The sequence below is a fragment of the Pygocentrus nattereri genome, chromosome 20, assembly GCF_015220715.1.
Source record: "Pygocentrus nattereri isolate fPygNat1 chromosome 20, fPygNat1.pri, whole genome shotgun sequence".
In the NCBI taxonomy this organism is placed as follows: domain Eukaryota; kingdom Metazoa; phylum Chordata; class Actinopteri; order Characiformes; family Serrasalmidae; genus Pygocentrus; species Pygocentrus nattereri.
Window position 1 is genome coordinate 14,266,154 of NC_051230.1, and position 23,708 is coordinate 14,289,861.

General features: G+C 38.5%; 1 protein-coding gene across 1 annotated transcript in view; it reads right to left on the reverse strand.

Moving 5' to 3' along the window:
- The window catches only part of serinc5 (serine incorporator 5), a 36,809-nt gene extending 15,829 nt beyond the window's left edge, over window positions 1–20,980 (reverse strand). Inside the window, exons 1-5 of the mRNA XM_017691083.2 lie at window positions 20,669–20,980; window positions 11,877–12,044; window positions 6,487–6,665; window positions 3,430–3,512; window positions 642–735 (exon numbers count right to left, since the gene is read on the reverse strand). Of these exons, the coding sequence (XP_017546572.1) occupies window positions 642–735; window positions 3,430–3,512; window positions 6,487–6,665; window positions 11,877–12,044; window positions 20,669–20,695 (551 nt within the window). The 5' untranslated portion in view covers window positions 20,696–20,980. The remainder of the gene's footprint in view (window positions 1–641; window positions 736–3,429; window positions 3,513–6,486; window positions 6,666–11,876; window positions 12,045–20,668) is intronic.
- Window positions 20,981–23,708: the final 2,728 nt, after the last annotated feature.

Here is a 23,708-nt window from a genome sequence, read left to right on the forward strand (position 1 = left end):
ACTCGCTGGTTCTCAAACACAAAATAATAATATTGCTAGATGAGTATTTTTTTGTAAAAATATGCTTATTTTATATTTTAATTAGATGTATTAGTTACACAGCCAGTCACTCTTCTCTCTTCTCTCCCTCTTCTTTAAAAGCGGTCTCTTGAAAAAATTATAAGTCAAAACAGCTGACTGTAGTGAAATGCATTAGGAAATCACAGCTCCCTCCCTCACGCTCATCCCTCACTGACTCATTCTCTCTCTTGTATTTCCTCTCTCTTCCCACTCCACCTCTACTGTAAAAAATTACAATAATTAAAAAAAGGAACCCACCACTCCACCCCTGGGTGTTTCTACAGTTAAGTCTCCACACAGTCTATATCATTAGTGTATAGAAGTGAGACCACCCAGACAGCCAACTATGCAATCTTTCTTGCTGTGGAAACTAGAGGTAGCCAACTACACTACACTCCCTCTACCCCGTTTAATGGATTCCAGTTGTGCTGCCTCAAGTTGGATAGAGGGATGGAAACAGGAAAATGGAACAGAGAAAAGGTTCCAAGAACCTGACTGGTTTTCCATTGGTGATATAGTATGACAGAGGGAGCTTTATAAAAACATTGAAATGTTTGGATGTTGCCAGAGACTCAACTTACCAGTTCTGATTCAATCTGTGAGCAAACTCGACCAGCAACATGAGCTGAATGAGGAGGAAGAGGAAACCCCCGGCAGCCCCCACATAACGCCACACTGCAGAAGGACAGAGAGAGGGAGAGAAACCCGATAGAAAGTATGATTGATAGAGGGAAAGGGAGAAAGAGAGTGAATGAGAGAGACAGAGACAGTAAGACAGAAAGCGTCAAAGAAAGAAAGGGAAAAAAAAAAAAAAAAAGAGAGAGAGAGAGAGAGAGAGAGAGAGAGAGAGAGAGAGAGAGAGAGAGAGAGAGAGAGAAGAAGAAGAGATGGAGAGAAAGAAACAGAGTATGAGAGAGAAAGAAAGAAAGAAAGTGGAACATTGAGACATCACTGTGAACAGTTCCTTTATTTCTCTGACTGAAAACAATGACCGTCTCTCTGTGCTGGTGGCACTTTTCCAGAGGACTGCTTGGCTCAACTGGCAGAAGCTAAATGAGATAACATCACAGCAGCCACATAACTCATAGACACAAGCGAATGACACCATTTATGAGTCTGAGTAGCAGACATGGGACAGTACAGGATCTCCTGCCGGCCTACAGATGTTCTCCTAAGCTGAACAACAGGCAGAGGTGCCAAATTATATCTTGGAAAGTTACATGCTGATAAGGAATGTTCGTAAGCTTTTCCACAGATTTGTTTCATATTTTTTCAATTGTCTTCTTGCACCGAATCACTGTTGCGATTCTGTTAGGGCTGTACGATATATAATTATTTAGCATCGTTATCAAATATCATCATTATTATATCAATATATCTCAAATCAAATGAATTTGTATAGCGCTTTTTACAACAGATGTTGTCACAAAGCAGCTTCACAGAATTCCAGAAAAGACAAAGTTTTAACAAGAATGTAAAAACCCCCCATTAGTTAGTTGTGCAATGCTGATTCTACAATTTATGCCATTCTAATGTCACAGAAAGCTGTACTGTGCAAAAGAGGCCTCTATCCAAACACAATGTTTTTTATTCCTGTTTGCTGTAAGCATCTAGATCCCATGTGTCAAACACAAAGTCCGTGGGCCATGTCAGACCCTTGGCGCAATCCTTCATGGCCTGCAAAATTATTTAGATTTTGTGTGTTTTATTTTTTGTTTTCAGTAATACACTTTATTAAAATAAAATGAATAAAATATTCAGAATACATTCAATGTGAAAAAGCATATATTTTTGAATAGTTTAAGTAGTAATGTAATATTTAAGTGCATATATTTTGTGTTGCTGTTTTGGAATATGTTAAATAAACAATGGTCAGTAAAAACTTTAATTAAAAAGGAAATAAAAATTACAAGTGTTCTCTGGCTCTCTGAGTTGTTGGGATTTTTTAATATGGCCCTTTTAGTGGTAGAGTTTAACACCCCTGATCTAGACCAATCAGAGTCACAGATGAGTGTTCCTGTGGGTGTTTTGATGCATCAAGATATACACATAGTCCAACAAAAGAAATCAGGTTTGTTTCTTTAGATTTGATTTCAGTGTAATGAAAATAGTTGGTGCCATTAAAAGTTGATGAGAGATTCTTCCAGGGTCACTTTCTCACACGCAGCTGATGCTGAAAAACGTTGACACCGTACAAATGTTTCTTTAAAGGAACTATGGTCAGGACTTTTTGTTCAACCTGGTAACCTGGTATTTTAGCCACTGTTTAGTAGGTGTGTTTAGATAAAATGGTCAATGAGAGATCAAAAGGTAGAGAGACACAAACTGGCAACACAGTGCAGTGTCTTCTGTCTGTATATCATGTTCCTCCTACTGTTAGTATGAAACTCAAGTGCCTTAACATGACCCAGATATGACTGTGACATCTGGCAAGCAACTTAGAGCAGCTAGCCATGAGAGCTGAACATTTCTCAATGTTACATTGACATACAACAATGCCTGTAGTTACAATAATTCATAAATCATTTTCAAAAGTTACCATTCAGAATGTATGTACCTAAATACGTTCAGTGAGTCTTTTTTGGTTTCATGTCATCCAGGGCTGGGGAGTATGATAATGTTTATCATTATCTTGATAAATTATGCCCCAGTATATCACAATGTGCTCTTTTGAGCATATCATGGATATTGCCAGTACTGAAACAACACTCCCCAGCTCCATGCAAATCGAGGTCATCGTTTTTGACAGTGTTATTTAAATATGGCACTACTTTGTCTGTTCCAACTTATCAGATAATAGCAAAAATAAAATATTGAGACTTATTGTGAATCATGAAAATTACTTGAAGTATCATGATATTAGTTATGGTGATAACTCTAATGTCAGCTACCTAAATTGATTTCATAAATAACATCTTCCTCTCCAGCCTAACTACAGACAGCATGTTTAGCCATACAGCTACACAGGCGATCAGCAACAGAGAGCAATGTAATCGCAAGTCTACTAGTCTTTGATACATATTTTACTGCCTTAGCTTCAATTACATTACTTCAATTACTACATCTTAAACAGCTTCCATGAGGATATAAAATAATTGAAATCTAAAAAAATGTTTAAGTAAAACCTCTTTTAGAGTGTGGCTGGTCATAGATCGTGCAACTTTGAAAGGGGTGTCACAAGATCTCAATTCTTTCCCAAGACCCTGAGAATCACTTTAGTACAGCCTATTCAGTTCACAACAGGTCTCATCTTCAAAGCTCATGAAAAGAAACAAGCCTCCCAAAGGAAACAATAGTTAGGGCGTATGAAGAGGTGCTAAGAGAGAGATAAAAAAAAAAAAGCAAAGAAGCATAAAAGCTGTACTATACCTTCAAGAAAAGTTTCTTCATCTGGTAGAAAGAAGCCTCCTGCACAGCAGGCCAGCAAAGCCACAAACTTGAAGAACCAGAATCTGAGTGGACATAAATAAATAAATAAATGAAGAAAGAAAGAAAGAATTTGAGAGCTAGTCAGAAACTAGGGCACACATTGCTAGTGGTCTTGGCCCTGACTTGGGCTCAGGCAGCCAACTTAAGGGGAAATGTGCAGACCAAGGTACCGCACGGTCCAAACTGCCTGGTTTTACTTAATGAGAATATACAAAGTTTGTAAAAGATTCCCATAACACTTTCTTGGACATTTTTGCATCCTGTTTTATTTGGAACAAGACTTCCTGTTTACTACACTAACATTTTACTAGCAGGGCAACTGCGGAAAGTTTAATGGCTTTTGCCATTTCTGATCTGGAGGCCTGTTTTCAGGCAGTGTGCATTCCTCCACTTCTACTGTGCCATTCACTTCCCCTTCTCCTCCACACCATTTGCATACAACACAAAGATCTGATTATTGCAACCTGAAGAGCTCTCATTGGGGGCTAAACCACCGCGCTTGAGGAGAATAAAGCTCACCTCCCGATGCAATTTCCTCCGGACAGGGCTTTTAATTAATACCCCTATTCAGTGCAAGAGGAGTGGGCGGATAATGGAGTTTAAGGAGGAGCACTCAGTAGAACAGAATTCATGGGGAGCTGGATGAAGGCAGCCAGCCAAATGATACACAGTCATGTAGATCTCTGGTGAACCTGGGATGGCTGCATAACCCACCCCCCACAGAGCATGAGGCCCAGGGAGAAAAGGCATGGAGAAACAAGGACCGTTTACAGAGAAAACAAGGCCAGAGAGGTAGAGAAGTAATTCAGCCTGAAATTTTGAATACAGTGTCCAATTTGACCTGCAGCACAAGTTTTCTGAGTGTATTTTTACAAGAATGCCTCCAAACCTGACCACCACCAACAGGATACCTAGTAAAACTCCACATTCCTAATGGCAGCGCAGCTTCAGTCCTAATCATTCTTAAAGACTCTGAAGGTAGGTTCATTCTTACTGTGCACCACGAGTAATGATTTCCAGATGTCTGATGAGCATTCTTTTGGCTGCAGTAAACTGTACTTTCCTAATTGCCTGTTGTATTTTACACACGTGGGCCTTGAGGATTTCTGTTCCAACATCAACTCCAACATGCCAGATAAAAAATGATTTAGTAATAGAAGTAGTGAAATTTAGGCCCATCAAAATGTGGGAAACCAGCCAAGAAATGCCAGAATTTGACATTTGAACCCAACTCGAGCCCATCAAATGAGAAATAATGTTTAGATGATGAAAACTTGTCATTTCGATTGGAGATGCATGAGCATGTGTGACAAATGTGTGTTTTGGTTTTTTTTTTTTTACACTTAAGTGTTTATTGAGGTTTTTACACAAGTAGGCATAGATGTAAAATGTATACAAATGGTCATATTTAAAAGATACAATATCCTTGCATTTATGTCTATTTATTCCTTAAGGTGTCATATGTCGTCCATTTTCGCCTCTTGTTAGCACATACGTTTTCCCTCAATTGAAGTTGGCAAGTGATTTTTTTTCTAGTATATAAATTTGCTTTACGATTTCCACCCACTGTTCTGTTGAGGGGGGTTCAGTTTTATACCAATTTCGTGTTATCACTTTTTTGCTGGCTGTCAGAAGTATTCTTGTCAAATATTTATCATTATCCATAACATGTTCATCTGTGACTCCAAGATACATAACTGCATTCTTTAGGAACTGAATAATCCAAAACGTCTATATTTTCCCAAAAAGAGTACAGTTTGTTACATTTCCAAAAGATGTGTGTAAGATTGGCCTCCTTATTCCCACACATCCTCCAACATGGCTGTTGATAACCAATTTGTTTGCTCCATATTTCAGGAGTTATAAAATAACGGGTCAAATTCTTTCCATATCCTTGAGTTAGTGGTCACGTGCTGTGTTATACAAATTTTAGTCAACTCTTCATCTGTAATATCAATGCTTTACTCTCACTTCCATTTAGCATTTGTGTAGAGTTGAGGAAGCCTGACGTTCCCTCAGGCTGCGATAGAGCTGGAAAGTCACCTTAAATTTTGTCCCACTGTATAGCTTCACTACTACATCTAACACGGCATTTAAAGACTTGAAAATTTGTGTGTATTTTGTATTTCAGTTCTAAGATAATCCCTTAGTTGTAAATACCTTAAAAAGTCTTTATCTTCTAATCCATAATTCTCTTTCAATTCCTGGAAACTCATCACATTTCCATTCTTGAGGATTCTACAAACAGCAGTGATCCCCTTTGTTGCTCTGGGATGCTCTGGCAGAAATATGTAACTGCAGGCAACATGGGTTGTACTTTGGATTCCTTCACCAATTGAATTAACCTGATGATTGTGAGCAAGCTGAAGGAATAGTCAAAAGAGAACGCAAAAAGAGGATATGGGTGTATTATTGAAAATGCTAACAGCCACTGATCGTCATCAGTTCCGGTTGAAGACCTAAACATTAAGCTGGACCTTCTTTTTGAGGCATGTGTATGATGTAAATACATAAAGACCTGACTTAGTAATGCTACTTCTTTTCACTTAAGCAAGAAAAATTGTGCAGCTTAAAGAGGCAACACATTTTGAATTGTATATAGCAGATAATATAATATAATTTGTACTGCTAGTGGATTTTTTCTAATAGAAAGAATGGAAAATGTGCTAGTATGTTTCATGTGTTCATTTAGGCCACACAGTGTGAGCTTCAGGTTGAAGAAAAAGGCTAATAAAAATCAACCAAAAAAAATCTGCCAATTATAGTGTAGAGAAATTGGAACTGGTCTTAACCAATTATGATCTGTGCATGTCTGGTTCATATAAGTACTTGTCAAACTGGTTCTCGAGGCCACACTTTTGGTCTATCATAATGTGTTGAGAGTTTGGGTTCAGTGAAAATGTGGCCCTCCTGGTTCTTGCCTAAGAACCACAAGTTTCACTAAATAGTCTAAGCTCTACTAGAAGGGAGTTTTGTATAGATGGATAGGTGACTTACCCGTTGTGGATGGCCGCCCGGCACCCTGTGCTGGTTCGCACTCGTAAAGTGAACACGGAGAAGAAGAAGAAGAAGCAGGCCATGCCAAAGCAGACTTTGTACACGGCGGAGTAGCCCACTAGGGCACTGCAGTTTTCTCCCGCACTCAGCGTTTTGCATATATCCTCGTACAGTGGAACCTAAAATAGAACAATGTAGAAACAGAATTACTGTCTTTAAGGAACACAAATAGTTACAGCTACCAACAGCCTGAGGGTAAGCCCAAACCTGAACAAAAACAGAATCTGCTGCTCCAAATGAAATGTTTGTGTTCTCCAAACACAATCTGTATACTTCACTGGACATAAGAGGTATTATGTAATGCTCTTTTTGTAGATGTATAAACAATCTGATATAAAACTAACAAGAGCATAGTTTAAAGGTAAGCTCATACTAAAATTCTTCAACAGTCTAATTACACTAAACTACTACAGGCCTGATTTTAACCAGCATTAGCATGTCATGCACCACATAAGCAGTCACAAGATTCTGTTTAGGTTTAATTTGATGAAGAGGTCATTGACAGAGCATGACCAAGGCACTGAGCCACTGGTCTTCTAAAGTATACAAACAAAACTCTGACCAACGTAAAACTGAACTCAAAAAAATGTGCCAAAAAGCTAACGGAGAAGAGGCTATAGATGAGACCATTTCACCTTCACAGTTCTCATTTTTATAGGTGAATATTTTCCAACAAACAAAGCCTGCCCAGGTCTGTCCACAGCAAACAAGACTTGTTTTGACTTGCAAACAAGGATGGGGATGAATAAATAATGACCTTCCCTTTGATCAGGGACGTCAGGGATTTCCAGGAATACTGCACTAAGCTGTGAATTTGAAACAAAAGCGATGACCATTCATTTGATTCCTCTTTGAATAACAAGAACAACCAAACATTTTCTTGCGTATATAAAAAGCCGAACTGGGCTCAGACCTACATTTTAGTTTTTTTCCCTTTGTGGCTTGTGAAAACATCCTTAAGAAGAGGGCAAGGAATGTTCCTAATTGTATATTCAGTTTCCATTTAGACTGCCATGTATGTACTACGTTACCATGACACTGAGGGCCTTTAGGGTTATTTTCAGACATTAGAATTAAGGAGCTGTTTGTTTTTCTTCAGGGTGCAGAGCAAACATCTTCCTGGCAATGCTACTGTGTTCTGATCTGTACATTTAGGACCAGGGCCATCACGATTACTCAATTACTTGATTAAAAACAAATCCTTAACATACATCTTCTCAATTAAACAGCAATGATTACTTAATTTGTCTGACATTTTTTATTATTATTATTTTTATAAAGCATTTTTAAATGCTTACTCTTTTTCAAATGTTCTGAAATCTATAAACTCAAATGTACTCGGAATTTTTTTGGAAAAATGTATGTACAGCCTTTTTTCAAAACTCTGCTCTCTTGATTATTTGTCAGAATAGCCTGCGGATTACAATAATACTAATGTATTCAATAGTTACAACCCTATTCTGCACACATAAACTTCTGATATCACAAAGGACAATTTTCTCAGTTCGTTTTCTCAGTGTTTTTTTGGGTCCACTCATAATTTTGTTAGGTGTTATTCTTTTTTACATGACCATTTTCCAACTTCTATTTCCCCACATTAGAATCAAACAGGCTGTTTTTGTTACTGTGCCACACTACGCTTGTCTTCCATTTTAAATCTCTATAGATAAGAGTGTCTGCTAAAAAACCTAAATATAATGTTTATACACTTAGCACTGTTTACACAGTCCATCCCTGATTTCTTTGAACATTATTAAAATAGCTTCAGATGCTGCTGATTTATTAATGTATGGATTTAAAGAAGAAAAAACTGTCATCAGGAAAGAAAAATTATATTATCTATAAATACAATAAAACTGGTATGACTGCCTTAGTCATCTAATGTTGGCAGATTAGCCAGTAGCCTGTGTGGACCAGCAGCAGGGTTATGCACAGGGATAATGTTGATCTGATTTTTTACTTTTTTTTTTTTTTTTTGCACAGGAAACGTTAACATCAGTGATATGACACTCGTGTCAGTTAGATTACACAGGGACACAGCAAAATCTTTCATTTCTGTTTGCATACAGTGACATCACATGAAGCAGACTGAATAGGTGAACATATGTAACTGTGCTGTTTTTCAAGACATCACAAAACCAGTAAACTCAAAACAGGATGTGTTAGCAGCTTAAGCCGTTTTCACACCTACCTTGCTTGCTTTACTTTGGCCCTTTTTGTGAGGTGTGACTGCTTTACATGTGACCATTTTTACAGATCCTCATATCGTTCGTGCAGCATGAGCTGCTGTTAAAATCAGCAGATCAACAATAAAACAGTAGCAAAACACTACCTTTAATTTTGGCACATTGTGAAATGTCTTTTACCAGCTACCTAATTTGGTACTTTCAAAGCGGTAAACCAGTCATAAAGATCACATATCAAGTAAGATTTATCATTATCACTTTGACTGTGATGCACAAACAATTGTTTTTTTTGGATCAGATGGCAGTGGGAGGCCTTCTTTCTGACCACTAAACAAACACCCACATATATGTAATTTAGAAATTAGTACACTTTGGCTTTATACTGCAACAGCTAAAGTAAAATTATGTGAAAAAAGATGTGTAAAGGTTTGAGCCAACTACAATAGTTATGAAAAACAGCCTCACTTTCCATATACAGACTGAGGAGTGAAAAATATATTTTGTAACTTTAAAATGCTTACATGTTACATCAATCTTTCAAAAAAATGAGGAAAACTTTCCATTATATGGGTCTTTTAAAAAGTCAAGCCTGAGCAATAGAAGAAGAGGTAATTGGCATTTCTCTGGGTCAAGCTGCAATTTGTTTTACATTATTTTATGGAGTTTTACTGAAAAATAAATACCTACCACTGCAATTATTACTTTACAACCCCAAAACATCTTTACAAGGTCTATCCATTTCTACTTCCTGAGTTAGTCTGAGCTCTTTTGAGGCTTTTCTGAGGGTCGGCTTTGTTGTGGCTGAGCTTGTCTTTTTTAGCCCCTTATTCTCGCATGGCATTTACACAGCAGGGTATCAACAGGCCAGCAGTGGGACAAAAAGGAAGGCTTGGCCAGAACACAATAGCTGGGTCCACATTACACACCATGCTACAGCATTCCAGTATGTCCACAGCTAACACTAGTATAGATGGAAGAAATGGTAAAGTAATAAGCAGCTCCACTGAGAGTAATAATGGTCCCTTTGGGGTACACTGATGTCCAAAACTTTTTTGCTTTCTCTGTTGTGCTAATGGCTAATTTACTGAGCTACAACATGCTTTTAGTTTCCTGTGGCGGACTTTTGTGGTTTGGGCTCACATGCTGGCCGACTGTAGATAATGCCTTCGTATGTCTGAAGGCCATCTCCATCAGCAGTGAGTGTTTTAGGGGCCATCCCTAGCAACACTGTAATTAAACTGTGAAAAATGTTTCTCGTGGCTGAAAGGACTCCCAAGATATTTTTGTTCAACTGACACAAGAATATTTCTCTTTTCAGAGGGACAGAGAATGACTTTGTCTGGCATGAAACACTAGGTTTACCCCTTTTTCCTGTTGAAAAGAAAATAAACAAGCCAGAGGAATAGGTCCATTCTGCTGTGGTTAATACCTGCATGAGCAGAGTTCAGCAAAGCTGCAGAAAACCTGCCATTGGCCACAACTGAAGGAACCAATCTGTCTCTCACACACACACACACACACACACACACATCGTATGTGTGTTTGTATGTGTGTGTGTGTGTGTGCGCGCATGTCTGCAAAATGACAATTTTACAGTAGGAAGAAAAAACCTACTTTGTTTTTAACGTAAGTCAATGGAACCAGATGTTTTTCCAGTAATTTTGGGACATTTCTTTTGGCCCACTCATCATGAAAGTTACACATAATGAAAAGGCAACGTACATTTTCAAAAAAAAAAAAAAAAGAAAGAAAAAAAAGAGAAAAGGCCAAAATGGAGAAACTCTTCTGGGAAGGCTTTCCACAAGATTTAGGAGTGTTTATGGGAATTTTTGACCATTCTTCCAGCAGTGCATTTGTGAGGTCAGACACTGATGCTGGACGAGAAGGCCTGGCTCACAGTCTCCGCTCTAATTCATCCCAAAGGTGTTCTGTTGGTTTGAGGTCAGGACTTTGTGCAGGCCAGTCAAGTTCTTCCACACCAAACTCGCTCATCCATGTCTTTATGGGCCTTGCTTTGTGCACTGGTGCGCAGTCATGTGGGAACAGGAAGGGGCAATCCCCAAACTGTTCCCACAAAGTTGGGAGCAAGAAATTGTCCAAAATCCCTTCGTCTGCTGAAGCATTAAGAGTTCTTTTCACTGGAACTAAGGGGCCGAGCCCAACTCCTGAAAAACAACCCCACACCATAATCCCCCCTCCACCAAACTTTACACCAGTGAAAAGAACTCTTCATATGCATGTGAAGGCAAACGAGCAAATACTTCTGGAAATTAATTTATATATATATATATATATATATATATATATATATATATATATATATATATATATATATATATATATATGAGATTCCATTTCTGATGACAGCGTTGAGAAATCAAAGCATTTTCATTTAAATTTCTTTTTGTCCAAATCAAAGCATTTTTATAAAAAGGTTGTTTTTGATTGTAGCAGTTAGTCTGAAACAGAGAGGTGCATTGTTGGTGACATGTGTAGGTAACATGCAGTACTGCTGCACAATAACTGAGAAGATCCGTAGCTGAACTGGTATAAGTCTACCATAGATTGCATCATAAGCATAGCTACCCATCCACTATAGATAGATAGATAGATAGATAGATAGATAGATAGATAGATAGATAGATAGATAGATAGATAGATAGATAGATAGATAGATAGATAGATAGATAGATAGATAGATAGATAGATAGATAGATAGATAGATAGATAGATGCAGTAATCTAGAGTCCAGGAATTTTTGTTTAAACAGACTGATTTCAAAATAAGCAAATGTGTTAGTGCAGCACTATTTGCTCTTAACGTCACATTAAATCTGCCGGTACATTTTATCAGTTTGGCCCAATGTGTCTTCACTGTTTGGGTAAAGGGGAAAATTGTGTACATATGACTTTTCAGTTCACTATTCCTTTATTACATATAAGGTTACAGTTTGGTGGGGAGCTGGGAGGGGTCTAGTCTCAGCGTAGACTTGTGAGCCAGACTTAATCTTATAATGAGAACGCACATGTCTTATGGTCCTCTCCAGACGTTCTCGTCTTATGCTTAGATCAAGTCTGGCCTTGTGAGACTCGTCTCAGGTTAGAAGAAAACAGCCGTAAAGTAAGTTGAGCATTAAAAACTCACATGTTTCCTTATTTCAGTCTCCATGGTGGGTGACATCATGATGACGCAGATGACGGTGACCAGCATGAAGTAAAGAGCGTACATGAAGCGCGTCCCTGTGGACTGTTTGATCTTGGGACAACAGCTGCAGCACAGCGAGCAGGCCGCTGAACCGCAGCAGCAAGCCAGCTACAGGACAGAGAGACAGACTTGTTAACAAAGTGCACTTCCTGTTAATGACTGTCATTTAGACAAAACTGTTGTTCTGCTTTATTGGAAGAGGCAGACAGATGTTTAGCCATGTGATTCAGTCTTCATAATAGTACGGTCTGCTAAAACAAATAAGTGAATAACGTCTAAATGTGCTGTTCTCAAATGAAAAGCTTGGACTGAGTCTATTATCAGCTGAACTTGTCGCCAAATTTGAATGAAGGGTGTTATCTGCTCCTCCAATAAGGCAGGCGCGCTCACACACACACACACACAAACACACACACACACACAGCTGGGAAGACTTCATTGGTCATTTTCCCTCCTAGCAGCAAAAAACCTCCTCCTATTGGACGACACATTGAAGGTGGCACCAGGCTGTTACTATGAAACTAAGAGCAGCATATGACACGTTAGTCACCAATTGCTGAGTTGCAGTAACAACACAAAGCCCTGAAATCATACCTTGACAGAGACAGAAAGTGGATATGGGATCAGTACATAGTCTGGAGGTACTTTAACCTCTGTCTCCAGATAAGGAGAAGTAGCCATGATGAATCAGCTACAGAACTGAGAGTAGACCAGAGCATGTACTTGTTTACTGGTGTAGAGGTCATTATTGTTTGAGACATCTGAGTTTTAGTGCCATTGGTACCAGCATTTCCGAGACATAGCAATAACTGGGCAGCCCCCCAACCCTAGTATATTTTATTCTGACTTCAATCAGTTCCCATTTTGTCACAATTGAACAATTTCCAAAGAGAAAATAATTCACAAGGTTATAAATAAACGTAACATGCAGTCTCATTGATATCCATTTTATCCATGTCTGTATATCTTTAAAAAAGTCTGTTTGTCCACTTGCCAATAATGATGATTTCCACTAGCGCCTCTCTGGGATGTTAACCCACTGCTTACTTGATTTCAGTTGCTTGTTACCATATGAAGTATTTTTTTTTCTTCTGAACTGACGACCCATTTTTCCAGTGGTATTTGAATACCTGATTAGTTAATGGATATCCATATGTTCAATTAACCTTCCCGAAGAAAAACAGTGCAGCTTATGTCCTCCCTGTTGAGCACAACTTGCCATGATGTTTCATCCTGGTAAAAAGGGATCCAGCATCATGAGACAGAAAATGTTAGATCAAAAATATTAGATGTTAGGTCAAACGTAGCTTAAAGTAAGTAGGCTAAGCAAGAAATGCTGCTTCCTGAGACAGATTTTTTACTGTGTGCTTCAGATCGATTTGAAAGAACAGTTCCACTAAAAGTGGAGTTCTTTTCTGAACATGAGGATTAACATCTACCACACAGTGTAAGGTTCCATTTGGTTATAATTTTGAGAGAAGCTAAAAGATCAAAACAACCCAGATCATTTAGCATAAAGTCAGCATAGCAGGCAAAATGGCTGTGCGAGCAACCAAAGAAATGCTAATAGTATGCTAATATCTTGGTAGCTAGCCCATTCCACCTTAAATAGCCCAGCTGTATTGACACCAGAATGTAACTGCAGCATCATTAACATGGAACAGGAAAATTGAGGGTTGTCCCTGTTTCATTGGGGAACATTTCAACCACTGCCCCTTGTATCGCAGTTAAATGGGACTAGGCCCAAGACACTTTTGAATTCTTAAATTCTAAATGGATCCTGATCAGTAAAAAAGGTGTTTGCCAACCATAACTGCATTAAAAATTAAATTACATCTAGACAATTCATTTCTAACACAATAAGTTTTAAACGCTGTTTACGCCTCATGGGTGGTTTGTGCTCTGAATGTCAACAGAAAGGCTGCATGCAGTGCACAGACTAATGTGACCCAGACTGGGAGTGTCTCCCCCTCCTCCTAACGACAGGTGGCCAGCCTGAGAGACTGTGCTCAGCATCAGTCTCAATCTTCTGAGGCCTGTGGAGGGTCTGGAAGCAAAAAGATATTTCTCTCAACCCAACAGGGTCCAACAGTGCACATCAAGGTTTGAGCACATTTGGATATCATTACTCAAATATTTCTTGGATTTGTGTTCCTCATTTCCAGTCTGCAATGTTTAAATCATTATGACCTGCATCTGCTCTTGCTTTCACAATCATAAATTTCCTTTACAAGAAACAGAAAACTTATTGAGACGTCACAGGTCTTGCAAAAACCATAAAAGTTCTAACATCAGACACCTTTAGCGGTGAGCAATGTTTGTTTATTTAGGCTGCAGTTCTGTTCATCAGCTGGGAGCTGCTAAGTATGGACAGCGAGAAAGATACAAATAAGACAGCTAATTGGGGTTGAGTGGTACATAGGTAATAAGGCATACCGCCGGTATTTATATTATGACCGCATTTTAAAAAATAATGATGTGTCAAATGTCTATTCCATGTCTGAACGACCAACCATACACATTCCTCCCATTTATATTGTAGAGGGGCTTATTGATACATGGCACTGACAGAACTAGAGGAAAAATCAGAGCCAAGAAAAACCTCAGTAAAACTCGGCATGACAGCAGCTCAGCACCCACTAAACAGTTACATGCACACATGGAAAATCCTTAATTTTGGCTTTTACTATAACACTAGTCACTTTCAGATATCCTCTAACTGGGTATTTTAGCATCAGTTAGCTGGAACCAAGCCTTTGCTGTGGTATGTGGCAAATTTGGCTTGCTAACTAAGTCACCGTTAGCTTAGCCAAAACACTACAGTCCCAAACCTGTTCCGTGAAGTTTGTATCTGTAGTTAGGTTAGCTTAGTAAGCAGACTACAGATTTGGTTTAATTTTGCCTGTCCCTTAAACACCTGCTTGACTTCACTCCCTCAGAACTTAATCATTATCATCTAAACTTGCATCGGTGCTTTAGTTAGCCAGAATTAAATGATCAAGCTGGCTAAGCTAATGCTAACCAGCTCCTCTTTCCCAGTTAGCAGCTCTGTTAAATATTCAGCAGATGTTTAACTTTTTTTTTTTTTTTTTTTTTTTTTTTTTAAATGGTAATTATTTATCAGGCAAAAATTTTGATTGTGACAGGTCTCTGGTTTATGAAGTTGGGGCTTGGGTTACAGTCAGCTTCAGATTAAAAACCAAGAGTAGCGAGTCAAGTCAGACTCAAGAAGAATGTTCTGTGGCTATATTTGGGTTCAGCTCAAAATCAGGTCTGATAAAAGCTCTATAAACAAAGAAAACATAGAACTCCATGCTTCAGGATTAGAAGGATCAACCTCAGCTTGTTCCTCCTTAATGTATCCCAACCCCCACTGCCTGCAACCAGGAGACAGTGGTCCTCAAAAGCCTTTTCCCAAAACCTCTTGAGCTACCAAGCTTTTGTGCTCTTCAGCTATCAGCATGGGTCTGGGTGAAAGGTGACCGGCCCAAGCTGAGGTCAATAACCTAGACGATATATTTCACATAATAGCGGCTGAGGGCTTCTCAACCCACCCTGATTTAAACTGCTTTGGTCTCATTCTTATGAACGTCACCCCCATCGGAAAAGAAAACAGAAGCAGACAACAGGCTGAAATGAACTTACTTGTACCCAAGGTTTCAGCATGAGAAGAAGTGTGTTCCTAAATCAAGTTTATCAGCACAATAAAAGTCTAGACCTTTAGCAATTATGTCCAGAAATCATCGAAATAATGACTCAATCACTTTATTTGCCATCCAAAATATTAATCTGACTTACGACCCACACAAAGTACTGCCCAAAGAAACACACAAAAGGGAAAACTACAGCTTCTTTATTAGTGCATTTCTCTAATAAAAATACTTCTGTTGCCCATTTGGAAATCATTAAGCTAATATGAAAGACAGCTTTGTTGGTGTGTTAGCTGGGAAGTTGTATGGTTCAGTCAAAAATATATTGCCCCAGTGGGAAAAAAAAAAAACAACAACAAAAAACAGTCCTTTCTCTAGTGCAGAGACCATAGTTACACCAAACATTCAAACATCCAACTCCTGTACCAGATCAATGGATTAAAAAGCGGCATTGATTGATGGATGGAGTTTGGTTAGCAATCATTTGTTTGAAGCAGGAAATGGGTTTTTCAGTTGCAAATGGAGAGTCTTGGAGAAAAAAAGACAGCAAAAGAGTAAACAGTCCTCTTTCAGCAGCAGGATGGTGCTCTAATTGTGGTCTCTCACACGGAGTAGAGGTGACGGGCTGTGTGAAATTCACAACAGGCTGAGAAGACTGTACCACTTCCCACACCGTCCAGCACTGCTTTAGCTCCAACACCACTGTGGCAGTGTTAATACTATATCTGATTCCTGCCAGTGACTGTCAGTGTCAATACTGAAGACACAAAGAATATCTTTACAAAGAGTTATAGCATTGAAGACCTCACTGTTTAAGTAACATTTAACTTATTAAAAAAAAAAAAAATATATATATATATATATATATATATATATATATATATATATATATATATATATATATATTTTATAGGTAGGCGAAGGTAGTGTTGGGAGTCTTGCGCAGAAGGCAGAGGTGTTACCAACTACACTACACCAAAGACAAAAGTAAGTTTGATGTGGTGTTTAAACAATTATAAAGTCTATATAGTTCACATTTACATTAACATTTACAGCATTTAGCAGACTCTCTTATCCAGAGTGACTTACAAGAAGTGCTTTGTCAATCTAGAGAAAGTATCTTTGCTAGTTACCAGTAGCTTAGAGAAAAGACAGTCCTGAGCTCAGATACTGCTAGAAACAAATGTCACTGTGGACACAGAGAGAAAAAGGAACAGAGTTGAGCACAGAACTGTGCCATTCAATGCAATACAATTACAATAAAATACAATACAATAAACTACAATACATAGTGCAATACAATAAAGTATAAGTGCAGCTTATAATTCAGTGAACTATGTGAAAATTCATGAACTAAAATTAAGCTGCAAAACTTCATTTTGAATTCAATGTTTTTCTGATCACAAAAACAGTGAATCCACATCCACACCCATCTACATAGACATTATAAGGAGTGTTTCAGCCTGGACTGCTTTTTGAATGAGGTACAACACACAGCAACCAATCAGAAAAGAGGTCACATATCAGTAAAAAAAGAAAAAAAAAACAACAACAAAAAAAACCTGCCTGTTTAATTCTAATGCTGTGGTTACATGTTGGCATGTTGAAAAAATGTTCCATGCCTCATAGAAGAATTACAGTGAATTACAGTGAATTATGATGACTGACAAGGGCATGCAGTCGTGTAAATATTAATGTTACCATGGTTATAGCATTACTGGAGTAGCCGTGGAGCTCCTGCCTCTGTGAGGGATTATTGTGGCTGTCACTATTTTTTCCACAAAACTGTTTGGATACATGCTAATGTTTTGAAATGTGTGTGTTTTTAGTGACATTTTGCTGTATATGAACAAGTAATGACGCACATTGATTTTGGAATATTGGTAGAAATTTTCTTTAAGAAAAATGTATTGCTGTTGAACAGATGCTTAAAACTAATGTGTAACGTCCACACCAGAGTTTGGGTTTTTGTGATACTGTATCTGTTTCATTTGGTTAGGTTGGTTTCACACTGTAATGGCTAACTTACATGTGGGTGCGTTTTTTGGTTAAGACTTTTGCAGGCACATAAGTGCTCTGCCACTCTCACATTTGCCACTGTGAAAATAGAAAAATAGAAGGTATGAATGCTTAAGATGTATGTGTATTACAATCAAAGCAATAAAAGTAAACATTGTGATATCTGCTTCTTTATGATTGGCCAATTTGAATTTAACAAATCAGATCACTGACATTCAGCCATAAATACGTTCCACAATCCATGAGCCAAAATTTTAATGCATATATGCTTTTTTTTATTGTTTATCTGCTGTTATAAACAGCATCTTCTGCTGCAGGAGTGGCATCAGTGTCTGTTAAAGCTCAGGTGGATTATGTGGACAGTACAGTGCTGATGTGCTACTAAACAGTGGCACAATTCCGTCACTGCTACATTAAAAACAGGGATTATCTTGCCTTGCATCATTCATCTACTACCATAATGAAAAGGCAGCATAAGGGACAAACAGAAATTGGAAAAAGGTCATGTAAAAATGAACTAGGACTATTTTTGGAACCAACACAAATGTCATGATTGGGAAAGGAAAAAAAAAACAACAGGAAAATGGAAGAGATGTGTCCAGTGAGGCTAGACTAGAATCTGCTGTTAAAAAAGGCAAAAGCCTGCAATCAAGATGTGCCATGCCTCTCAAGACAGACTAGCATCCACAGGCATATTTCATGAAGTTTCATCATACTTCCCAAACTAAAATACAGCTCAGTGTTGCACAAACCAACATCAAAATGATAAACTACCCCCAACCACACACACACTGGTTCATTAAAAGCACTATGTACTAACTGCCAACTGTCCACATAATCATTCATATGACTGTGTCCACAACTCATTAGCACCTGAGATTACAATAATTACATTTAACAAACAAACAAACAAACAAACAAAAAAAAGACATTTGTTTCCTAATACACTGAAGTTTCACTTCACAAATTCTCCTACTTGTAAAAAGCTTACATTGTCAGACTTGAATCATGAGGTAGTCATCAAGTCGTTCAGGGCAAGAGGGACTCAAACAGAGGAGGCTGAAGACGACTGCCCAGACAAACTGTTTATATAACTGTCTAAGTGATAAAATCTCAAAGATGCCATCAAAAGCAGAAAAAGCCTCTTCTGATCTAGAATATTGCAGGAACGTAGGTGCCATTTGCTTTGGTCTACTCTAAATGAGGCCAACCGGGGAAACAGTCATAGTATCACAATGAAAACCCTTCTTGTTCTGAAGTTGTGTGGCTGCAAACATAGGCAGCACTTTCCTATCGAATTGAAAAAGGTCTACTTTAAATGGAAATGTATCCTCCAAATCAGCATTCATTCCCATTGACAAAGCTGAATGGCTCATTAGAATCTAGACACTCACAAAGCCCAGACTTATTTCTACTGGGTTGCTTGATAGTGCTAAGTATTACAAAGGAAATCCCCTCAAACCAGTGCAGTCGTATCAGGTGAATAGGCACAAAAATGTCCCAGCCAGCCGTCTGTGCTCACCTCAGCCGGCTGTGGGGCCAGCGACTCCTGACAGGCTTAGCACTAATGAGACAGCCCAGCAGACGCAGGCTGCCTTCTTTCTGTTCTCCACTGCTAATCTTATGCAAACAAGCAGCCTCATGGATCCAACTAGGAAATGAAAAGACCACCCATGGACCACGCAACATACAAAAAGGGGGTTTACCAGAAACCGTGGGTTACTCAAGGCAGAAATTAGCACACTGAGAATGGGACGACACCGTGTTGACAATTCTATTGTTCTGCATTTCCCAGATTATCTCCACTATTCCTTAAATGCTCCCTAATTGTGTTCGCAGTGTTGTCCTCTTTGACTAAATAGGGTCAATTCGAACACATTTGGGAGATGGGCAGTCAATTGTGGCTGTGGTGGATGGAAACGAGCTAAAAAAGAAACGTACATAAAATCAACAGACACTGATGAACGGACTTGAACAGACAGCACATCTGCTGGTCTGAATTTAGCAGTGGGACTTTCTGTTAGTTTCAGGGTGTCACAGAAGAGAGAACAGCTGAGTGTCTGAGACAAGCGACACCATCCAAAGAAATAATGTGTTTAAGATCCATTTCTCTTTGCCTCAGAAGAATTAAAGCACATCTCAATACTGTTTAAAAGGAGAGATCAACCATTTCCAAATGTGTTCACCTAAACCTCCATTAGAAGAAAAGAGGAGCTTAACACAAGCATTTGATTGTAAGTTGTGGGGACAAATGAGAAAAGCAAGTCTCTTTCTACGCTGAAAGATTCTGAAATGTAGAATGTAGATGAAAACTGCTTGGAAAAGTAACTGCCACTTTTCTTCTGTAAAATTACTCAGGAAGGACTTGCTAAAACTGACTGACTATGTGAGTCAGACAACTGCTTCAAATGGAAGTTAGCCATGTCTGTATCTCCTCTCTGGGTAAAAGCACCAAACATCCAAACCACAAGCACTGTAAGACTGCCACAGGTGACGTAATGGCTATGTTCTGCCCGCACACTGTACTTTACTAATGTGTTAAATTTATTACATTTTTCTATAACTGACTGTCTATTGTGTGGTTGGCAAACTGACACCGAGCAGTGATAGCCTATTAGCTAACAACTCGACAATCCTTCAACACGAACAAAGAGACTCGACACAGAAAACTGACTTTTGCGTTTGGACGTTCGTATCAACATTTCCAGAAGCCTTACACCGACGTCTTCCAGCGACAACAGCCGCGCGTCAAAATGTTAAAAGAAGAAAGAAAATCCACTGACAGTAAAATAAAGCAAGCGTTCTAACGTCATTCTACAGCCAACAACCCCCATCTCAACTCCTTTTCAACCAGCAACTAACATTCAGGCACTTTTGACAACGACGCTTCAGTTAGTTTCTTTAAAAATGACCCCTTTTCCGTTCCACCTTAAATGGTGCAGCAGTTACACTGTGGCGCCTATGAGGACGGTAGACTGTAACGACGGTTACTGCAGCGTTTAAGGTGGAGCGGAATATTCGAATTCGGAGAACATGAAGACAACTTCGCCCAGTGACACTCACCTGAGATACACAGTGAGGAGTGCACATCTTCAAAACACAGCTTATTAATAACTCCTTTCACAGGCACAGTTCCAGTTTGAGCCAGATGTTGTTGTCCTCGTACTGACACGACTCACTCCGCTCCTCACGCTTCTTCTGCTCCGTCTCTGTCTCCGAGCTCAGGAACCAAAAAAACAGCCCGCTGCTGAACAGATGCTGCCGGAAAGACGGAGATAGCATACATAAAGACCAACTGTCCACCTTTGAGTGAATCTCTACAGCGTCCACATCTTCCCTCTGAACTTCGTTTTTTTACAACCACCACCACCAAATCAAAGAAAAAACTCAGTGGATGTCACTTCCGCTGTCGTCATTGTTCTAGTTTCCAACCTCCTCATTATCGACGCTGTTACTGTAAAATAGCCTCACTAAAAATATTAAAATTCGTACCTGCTACATATTTTATACATTAGGGCATTGGGGCTCAGTTGGAGCTTCGGCAGCCAAAAACACATTTCACAAACACAGCTGCCCCAAAAGTATTTGGACCCCCCCCTTACATCCATAACAGTACAGAACAGTATTTTCTATAGTCAAGTGTAGTATTGTACAGTATTCTACGGTAGGGTAGCGTTTACTATGGCGTCTAATACACTGCAGTGTTGGAAAAAGCATGGAAGTCTGTCATACTGTCCACTGTTTATTAAACAATGTCCACATTTTTCACTATATTATGAATAAATCGCTATAAAATGTTCAACCCCAAATCCAAAAAAGTTGGGATGCTGCGCAGAATGTAAATACAATTAGAATGCAATGATGTGCAAATCATGTAAACCATATTTTTAAAGGAAAACACTACAAAGACAACATATAAAATGTTGAAACTGAAAACCTTTATTGTTTTTTTGAAAAATATTTCCCCATTTTGGATTTGATGCCAACAACACGTTCCAAAAAGCTGGGACGGGGGCTGGTTTACCGCTGTGCTTCATTATCTCTTCTTTTAACAGCACTCTGTAAGTGTTTGGGAACTGAGAAGATGGTGCTGTAGTTTTGAAACGGAAATGTTTTCCATTCTGGTTTGATACATGATTTCAGCTGCTCATCAGTTCCGGGTCTCCTTTGCTATATTTTTCATTTCATAATGTGCCAAATGTTATCAGTGGTGACCGGTCTGGACTGCAGGCAGGTCGGTTTAACACCTGGACTCTTTTAATACGGAGCAATGCTGCTGTAATACATGCAGAATGTGGTTTTACATAGTCTTGCTGAAATAAATAAGGCCTTCCCTGAAAAAGACGTCGTCTGGATGGCAGCATATGTTGCCAAAACCTGTATATATCACTCAGCATTTAAGATACCTTCACAGATGTCTATGTCACCCATGACATGTGCACTAATGCCCCCCTAAACCATCATGAACATTGGCTTTTGAACTGTGCACTGATAATAAGTTGAAGGGTCTTTAGCCCGGAGGACGAAGTGTCCATAATTTCCAAAAGGAATTTCAAACATTGATTCGCCGGACCACAGGACACTTCTCCACTTCCCCTCAGTCTATTTTAAATGATCTCAGGCCCAGAGAAGGTGGCAGCATTTCTGGATCCTGTTTATATTTGGTTTCTTCTTTAGTTTTAGAGTTTTACCTTGCGTCTGTGGATGCAGTGATGAACTGTTTTCACAGACAGTGGTTTTCAGAAGTGTTTCTGAGCCCATCCAGTGATTTCCACTACAGAATCATGTCTGTTTTATATGCAGTGCTGTCTGAGGGCCCAAAGATCACAGCCAGCAAATGCTGTTTTTTGGCCTTGTCCCTTACATACAGAGATTTCTCCAGATTCTCTTAATCTTTTAATGATATATACTGTAGATGATGAAAGGGAAAAGTTCTTTGCTATTTTATGTTGAGAAACGTTTTTCTTGAATCATTGCACTATTTTTTTACAACCCCACTTCCAAAAAAGTTGGGATGCTGTGGAGAATGTAAATAAAAGTAGGATGCAATGATGTGCAAATCAAGTACATCATATTTTTAAAGGAAAATAAAGTAAGTAAGACAACATATCAAATGTTTAAACTGAGAAATGTATTGTTTTTTTTTTGTTTTTTTTTTAATATTTGCCCATTTTGAATTTGATGCCAACAACATGTTCCAAAAGGTTAGGACAGGGGCATTTTTACCACTGTGTTTCATCACTTCTTCTTTTAATAACACTCTGTAAGTGTTTGGGATATTTCACAGAGTGGTGAACCCCTCTTCATCTTTACTTCTGAAAGACTCCGCCTCTCTGAGATGCTCTTTTATACCCAGTAATGTTACTGACCTACTGCCAATCAACCACCAGGTGTTTTTTTTAGCAGTACACAACTTTACCAGCCTTTTGTTGCTTCTGTCCCAACTTTTTGGAACACGTTGTTGGCATCAAATTCAAAATGGACATATATTTTTTAAAAAAAGAATACAATTTCTCCGTTTCAACATTTGATGTGTTGCCTTTGTACTGTTTTCAATGAAATACAGTGTTTAAATGATTTGCACATCATTGCAATTTGTTTTTATTTACATTTTGCACAGCATCCCAACTTTTTTAATTTTTATTGAGGAGTTTCACATAATTTACATATTTATTAATTATATTATTTACAAAATTACATACCAGCATTATGTCACAAGACACAATTCAAATGTCACTGAATAAAAACAACCTCAGTTTTTCTTTTTGCTTTAAACATATCCCCAATTCACTTACTCACACAAACACGCACACACACCCACCCACACAGCAGGACAAAAACATAGAAGAGGGAGGAAAGAAAAGGGGAAAAAGAAAAATAGATAAATAACAATAACAATAATTATAATAATTATTATTATTAATAATAATAATAATAATAATAATAATAATAATAAAGGGGGGGGGTGTTGTGGAGGGAAAATTATTCTGATGGCAGATTTCAGTGAATCAAAATATGACAAGAAGGGATTCCACTTATCGTAAAATTTTGAAGTATGTCCCCTCAGAGTAAATCCAACTTTCTCCAATTTAAGGAAATGAGT